The 8,126-nt window shown below is 54.6% G+C and overlaps 1 protein-coding gene across 2 annotated transcripts in view; it reads right to left on the bottom strand.

The window, feature by feature from the left end:
- The window catches only part of EPHB4 (EPH receptor B4), a 65,167-nt gene extending 57,800 nt beyond the window's left edge, over nt 1-7,367 (bottom strand). For both annotated transcript variants that reach the window (XM_077261515.1, XM_077261514.1), the window contains exon 1: nt 6,922-7,367. In XM_077261515.1, the coding sequence (XP_077117630.1) occupies nt 6,922-6,976 (55 nt within the window). In that variant the 5' untranslated portion in view covers nt 6,977-7,367. The remainder of the gene's footprint in view (nt 1-6,921) is intronic.
- Between the last annotated feature and the right edge of the window lie 759 nt (nt 7,368-8,126).

Below are 8,126 nucleotides of genomic sequence, written 5' to 3' on the forward strand. Positions count from 1 at the left end.
GCACATTTGTCTTCTTGAGCAGGGGGACCTTGTGGGCACTGCAGGATTTTACGCCTTTACGGCGTAATGTGTTATCAATGGTTTTCTTGGTGACTGTGGTCCCAGCTTCCTTGAGAACATTAACAAGTTCCCCCTGTGTAGTTTTAGGCTGATCTCTCACCTTCCTCATGATCAAGGAGACCCCACGAGGTGAGATTCTGCATGGTGCCCCAGATCGATGTCGACTGACAGTCATTTTGTATTTCTTCCATTTTCTTACTATTGCACCAACAGTTGTCTCCTTCTCACCCAGCGTCTTACTTATGGTTTTGTAGCTCATTCCAGCTTTGTGCAGGTCTCTGACCTTGTCCCTGTCATCCTTATAGAGCTCTTTGGTCTTGCCCATGTTGTAGAGGTTAGAGTCTGACTGGTTAATGGAGTCTGTGGACAGGAGTCTTTTATAAAGGTGACTATGTAAGACAGCTGTCTATAATGCAGGTAACGAGCGTCTAACTGGTCTGTAGGAGCCAGAACTCTTGATGGTCGGTAGGGGATCAAATACTTATTTCTCACTGAAAAATGCAAATAAATTTATATAATTTATACAAAGTGATTTTCTGGATTTTATTTTGGATATTCTGTCTCTCAATGATAAGATCACAGACGGTTCATGTCTCTGTCAGTACAATGATCCGGCCCCAGTTACTGCAGTGACGCCGAGCTCCTGAGTTCTCACTGATGGCTCAGGACCCGCTCTAACTGTGGGCAAACGGACAAAACCAGCGCGGGGTCAAATACTGTGTGTGCACATGTGCAATGTAAGGAGTGTGTATATGTGCACTATATAGGGTGTGTATATATGTGCATTATATAGGGTGTGTGTATATGTGCATTATATAGGGTGTGTGTATATGTGCATTATATAGGGTGTGTATATATGTGCACTGTATAGGGTGTGTGTATATGTGCATTATATAGGGTGTGTATATATGTGCACTATATAGGGTGTGTGTATATGTGCATTATATAGGGTGTGTATATATGTGCATTATATAGGGTGTGTATATGTGCATTATATAGGGTGTGTGTATATGTGCATTATATAGGGTGTGTATATATGTGCACTGTATAGGGTGTGTGTATATGTGCACTATATAGGGTGTGTGTATATATATATATATGTGCACTATATAGGGTGTGTATATATATATGTGCACTATATAGGGTGTGTATATATATATGTGCACTATATAGGGTGTGTATATATGTGCACTATATAGGGTGTGTGTATATGTGCATTATATAGGGTGTGTATATATGTGCATTATATAGGGTGTGTGTATATGTGCATTATATAGGGTGTGTGTATATGTGCATTATATAGGGTGTGTATATATATGTGCACTGTATAGGGTGTGTATATATGTGCACTATATAGGGTGTGTATATATGTGCACTATATAGGGTGTGTATATATGTGCACTATATAGGGTGTGTATATGTGCATTATATAGGGTGTGTGTATATGTGCATTATATAGGGTGTGTGTATATGTGCAATGTATAGGGTGTGTATATATGTGCACTGTATAGGGTGTGTATATGTGCACTATATAGGGTGTGTATATATGTGCACTATATAGGGTGTGTATATATGTGCACTATATAGAGTGTGTATATATGTGCATTATATAGGGTGTGTGTATATGTGCATTATATAGGGTGTGTATATATGTGCACTGTATAGGGTGTGTATATATGTGCACTATATAGGGTGTGTATATATGTGCACTATATAGGGTGTGTATATGTGCATTATATAGGGGGTGTATATATGTGCATTATATAGGGTGTGTGTATATGTGCAATGTATAGGGTGTGTATATATGTGCACTGTATAGGGTGTGTATATATGTGCACTATATAGGGTGTGTATATATATATATATATGTGCACTATATAGGGTGTGTATATATATATGTGCACTATATAGGGTGTGTATATATGTGCACTATATAGGGTGTGTATATGTGCATTATATAGGGTGTGTGTATATGTGCAATGTATAGGGTGTGTATATATGTGCACTATATAGGGTGTGTATATATGTGCATTATATAGGGTGTGTATATATGTGCACTATATAGGGTGTGTATATATATGTGCACTGTATAGGGTGTGTATATATGTGCACTGTATAGGGTGTGTATATATGTGCACTGTATAGGGTGTGTATATATGTGCATTATATAGGGTGTGTGTATATGTGCAATGTATAGGGTGTGTATATATGTGCACTATATAGGGTGTGTATATATGTGCATTATATAGGGTGTGTATATATGTGCACTATATAGGGTGTGTATATATATATGTGCACTGTATAGGGTGTGTATATATGTGCAATGTATAGGGTGTGTATATATGTGCACTATATAGGGTGTGTATATATATGTGCACTGTATAGGGTGTGTATATATGTGCACTGTATAGGGTGTGTATATATGTGCACTATATAGGGGGTGTATATATGTGCATTATATAGGGGGTGTACATTTTTGCAGCACACCCCGGGCCCCCCGCGGTATATGGGGGGTATACATTTTTGCACTATATGGGGGGGGGGGTGTACATTTGCACTATATAGGGGGTGTATATTTTTGCAGCACACCCCGGTCCCCCCCGCGGTATATAGGGGGTGTACATATTTGCACTATATAGGGGGTGTACATTTTTGCAGCACACCCCGGTCCCCCCGCGGTATATAGGGGGTGTACATTTTTGCAGCACACCCCGGTCCCCCCGCGGTATATAGGGGGTGTACATTTCTGCAGCACACCCCGGTCCCCCCGCGGTATATAGGGGGTGTACACATTTGCACTATATAGGGGGTGTACATTTTTGCAGCACACCCCGGTCCCCCCGCGGTATATGGGGGGTGTACATTTTTGCAGCACACCCCGGTCCCCCCGCGGTATATAGGGGGTGTACACATTTGCACTATATAGGGGGTGTACATTTTTGCAGCACACCCCGGTCCCCCCCGCGGTATATGGGGGGTGTACATTTTTGCAGCACACCCCGGTCCCCCCGCGGTATATAGGGGGTGTACATTTTTGCAGCACACCCCGGTCCCCCCGCGGTATATGGGGGGTGTACATTTCTGCAGCACACCCCGGTCCCCCCGCGGTATATGGGGGGTGTACACATTTGCACTATATAGGGGGTGTACATTTCTGCAGCACACCCCGGTCCCCCCGCGGTATATAGGGGGTGTACACATTTGCACTATATAGGGGGTGTACATTTCTGCAGCACACCCCGGTCCCCCCGCGGTATATGGGGGGTGTACATTTTTGCAGCACACCCCGGTCCCCCCGCGGTATATAGGGGGTGTACACATTTGCACTATATAGGGGGTGTACATTTCTGCAGCACACCCCGGTCCCCCCGCGGTATATGGGGGGTGTACATTTTTGCAGCACACCCCGGTCCCCCCGCGGTATATGGGGGGTGTACATTTCTGCAGCACACCCCGGTCCCCCCGCGGTATATGGGGGGTGTACATTTTTGCAGCACACCCCGGGCCCCCCGCGGTATATAGGGGGTGTACACATTTGCACTATATAGGGGGTGTACATTTCTGCAGCACACCCCGGTCCCCCCGCGGTATATGGGGGTGTACATTTTTGCAGCACACCCCGGTCCCCCCGCGGTATATGGGGGGTGTACATTTCTGCAGCACACCCCGGGCCCCCCGCGGTATATGGGGGGTGTACATTTTTGCAGCACACCCCGGGCCCCCCGCGGTATATGGGGGGTGTACATTTCTGCAGCACACCCCGGTCCCCCCGCGGTATATGGGGGGTGTACATTTTTGCAGCACACCCCGGTCCCCCCGCGGTATATAGGGGGTGTACACATTTGCACTATATAGGGGGTGTACATTTTTGCAGCACACCCCGGGCCCCCCGCGGTATATGGGGGGTGTACATTTCTGCAGCACACCCCAGGCCCCCCGCGGTATATAGGGGGTGTACATTTTTGCAGCACACCCCGGTCCCCCCGCAGTATATGGGGGGTGTACATTTTTGCAGCACACCCCGGTCCCCCCGCGGTATATGGGGGGTGTACATTTCTGCAGCACACCCCAGGCCCCCCGCGGTATATAGGGGGTGTACATTTTTGCAGCACACCCCGGTCCCCCCGCGGTATATAGGGGGTGTACATTTCTGCAGCACACCCCAGGCCCCCCGCGGTATATGGGGGGTGTACATTTTTGCAGCACACCCCGGTCCCCCCGCGGTATATGGGGGGTGTACATTTTTGCAGCACACCCCGGGCCCCCCGCGGTATATAGGGGGTGTACATTTCTGCAGCACACCCCAGGCCCCCCGCGGTATATAGGGGGTGTACATTTTTGCAGCACACCCCGGTCCCCCCGCGGTATATGGGGGGTGTACATTTCTGCAGCACACCCCAGGCCCCCCGCGGTATATAGGGGGTGTACATTTCTGCAGCACACCCCAGGCCCCCCGCGGTATATGGGGGGTGTACATTTTTGCAGCACACCCCGGTCCCCCCGCGGTATATGGGGGGTGTACATTTCTGCAGCACACCCCGGTCCCCCCGCGGTATATAGGGGGTGTACATTTCTGCAGCACACCCCAGGCCCCCCGCGGTATATAGGGGGTGTACATTTCTGCAGCACACCCCAGGCCCCCCGCGGTATATGGGGGGTGTACATTTTTGCAGCACACCCCGGTCCCCCCGCGGTATATGGGGGGTGTACATTTCTGCAGCACACCCCGGTCCCCCCGCGGTATATAGGGGGTGTACATTTCTGCAGCACACCCCAGGCCCCCCGCGGTATATAGGGGGTGTACATTTCTGCAGCACACCCCAGGCCCCCCGCGGTATATGGGGGGTGTACATTTCTGCAGCACACCCCGGTCCCCCCGCGGTATATAGGGGGTGTACATTTCTGCAGCACACCCCGGTCCCCCCGCGGTATATGGGGGGTGTACATTTCTGCAGCACACCCCGGGCCCCCCGCGGTATATGGGGGGTGTACATTTTTGCAGCACACCCCGGTCCCCCCGCGGTATATGGGGGGTGTACATTTCTGCAGCACACCCTGGTCCCCCCGCGGTATATGGGGGGTGTACATTTCTGCAGCACACCCCGGGCCCCCCGCGGTATATGGGGGGTGTACATTTCTGCAGCACACCCTGGTCCCCCCGCGGTATATGGGGGGTGTACATTTCTGCAGCACACCCCGGTCCCCCCCGCGGTATATGGGGGGTGTACATTTCTGCAGCACACCCCGGGCCCCCCGCGGTATATGGGGGGTGTACATTTCTGCAGCACACCCTGGTCCCCCCGCGGTATATGGGGGGTGTACATTTCTGCAGCACACCCCGGGCCCCCCGCGGTATATGGGGGGTGTACATTTCTGCAGCACACCCCGGGCCCCCCGCGGTATATGGGGGGTGTACATTTTTGCAGCACACCCCGGTCCCCCCGCGGTATATGGGGGGTGTACATTTTTGCAGCACACCCCGGTCCCCCCGCGGTATATGGGGGGTGTACATTTTTGCAGCACACCCCGGTCCCCCCGCGGTATATGGGGGGTGTACATTTCTGCAGCACACCCTGGTCCCCCCGCGGTATATGGGGGGTGTACATTTCTGCAGCACACCCTGGTCCCCCCGCGGTATATGGGGGGTGTACATTTCTGCAGCACACCCCGGTCCCCCCGCGGTATATGGGGGGTGTACATTTTTGCAGCACACCCCGGTCCCCCCGCGGTATATGGGGGGTGTACATTTCTGCAGCACACCCCGGTCCCCCCGCGGTATATGGGGGGTGTACATTTCTGCAGCACACCCCGGTCCCCCCGCGGTATATGGGGGGTGTACATTTCTGCAGCACACCCCGGGCCCCCCGCGGTATATGGGGGGTGTACATTTCTGCAGCACACCCCGGTCCCCCTGCGGTATATGGGGGGTGTACATTTCTGCAGCACACCCCGGGCCCCCCGCGGTATATGGGGGGTGTACATTTCTGCAGCACACCCTGGTCCCCCCGCGGTATATGGGGGGTGTACATTTCTGCAGCACACCCCGGGCCCCCCGCGGTATATGGGGGGTGTACATTTCTGCAGCACACCCCGGTCCCCCCGCGGTATATGGGGGGTGTACATTTCTGCAGCACACCCCGGGCCCCCCGCGGTATATGGGGGGTGTACATTTCTGCAGCACACCCCGGGCCCCCCGCGGTATATGGGGGGTGTACATTTCTGCAGCACACCCCGGGCCCCCCGCGGTATATGGGGGGTGTACATTTCTGCAGCACACCCCGGGCCCCCCGCGGTATATGGGGGGTGTACATTTCTGCAGCACACCCCGGTCCCCCCGCGGTATATGGGGGGTGTACATTTTTGCAGCACACCCCGGTCCCCCCGCGGTATATGGGGGGTGTACATTTTTGCAGCACACCCCGGTCCCCCCGCGGTATATGGGGGGTGTACATTTCTGCAGCACACCCCGGTCCCCCCGCGGTATATGGGGGGTGTACATTTCTGCAGCACACCCCGGTCCCCCCGCGGTATATGGGGGGTGTACATTTCTGCAGCACACCCCGGGCCCCCCGCGGTATATGGGGGGTGTACATTTCTGCAGCACACCCTGGTCCCCCCGCGGTATATGGGGGGTGTACATTTCTGCAGCACACCCCGGTCCCCCCGCGGTATATGGGGGGTGTACATTTTTGCAGCACACCCCGGTCCCCCCGCGGTATATGGGGGGTGTACATTTCTGCAGCACACCCCGGTCCCCCCGCGGTATATGGGGGGTGTACATTTCTGCAGCACACCCCGGGCCCCCCGCGGTATATGGGGGGTGTACATTTCTGCAGCACACCCCGGTCCCCCCATCGTTACCTTCCAGCGCCAGGCTGAGCGGGGTCCAGCAGAGCAGCAGCAGGCGGGGGTCCATGGCTCCGGTGTTCGGGGGCCCCGGTGCTCCGCGCCCACGGCCGGGGGCCCCCACAGGACTCAGCTGGGGGGAGGCGGCTCCAGAGCCGGGGGACAGCGGCGGCAGCTTCCCGGGGGCGGACGGTGCGGGCTCCACAGGTGACTCCGGGGCCCCACGGGGGGGAGCGAGAAACCTGATCCGGGCGGACGAGACAAAGGAGCCGCTGAGCAGCGGCCGGGAGCGGAGGAGGGCGGCGGGGCGCGGGGTGTCCGCGGTGTCCGGGCAGCGGCGCGGGAGGACCGGGGGGAGGAGGAGGAGGAGGAGGATGGGACCGGGGCTCCGGCAACAAACTCCGCGGTGTGACAAGCCGCTGCGCCCGTCCACACCGACCCGCGATGTCCGCCCCGCCCCGCGGCCGCTCATTGGTGCATCTCTATCCCGACGTCCCGCCCCTCTACGCCAATTGGGGCATCCCGGTCTGTACGCTCCGCCCCTCTACACTGATTGGCTGAATCCCGCAGTGGATTTAATCATTCCTGAAGTTTGGCTGAAAGTTTTCACCGAAGGACCAGAAAGTTTCCAAACTGTGAGGAAGAGGGCGAGCGAGGTGGGGAGACGGCGCGGGGCCGGGGGGAGGGCGAGACCACGGGAAATGTCACCGAGATCCCCCGATTATCACCGAGATCCCCCGAATATCACCGAGACCACCGGAAATGTCACCGAGATCCCCCGAATATCACCGAGATCCCCCGAATATCACCGAGATCACCGGAAATGTCACCGAGATCCCCCGAATATCACCGAGACCACCGGAAATGTCACCGAGACCACCGGAAATGTCACCGAGATCCCCCGAATATCACCGAGATCCCCCGAATATCACCGAGACCACCGGAAATGTCACCGAGATCCCCCGAATATCACCGAGATCCCCCGAATATCACCGAGATCACCGGAAATGTCACCGAGATCCCCCGAATATCACCGAGATCCCCCGAATATCACCGAGACCACCGGAAATGTCACCGAGATCCCCCGAATATCACCGAGATCCCCCGAATATCACCGAGACCACCGGAAATGTCACCGAGATCCCCCGAATATCACCGAGATCCCCCGAATATCACCGAGACCACCGGAAATGTCACCGAGATCCCCCGAATATCACCGA

Source organism: Ranitomeya variabilis, chromosome 5, assembly GCF_051348905.1.
Source record: "Ranitomeya variabilis isolate aRanVar5 chromosome 5, aRanVar5.hap1, whole genome shotgun sequence".
Classification (NCBI taxonomy): Eukaryota; Metazoa; Chordata; class Amphibia; order Anura; family Dendrobatidae; genus Ranitomeya; species Ranitomeya variabilis.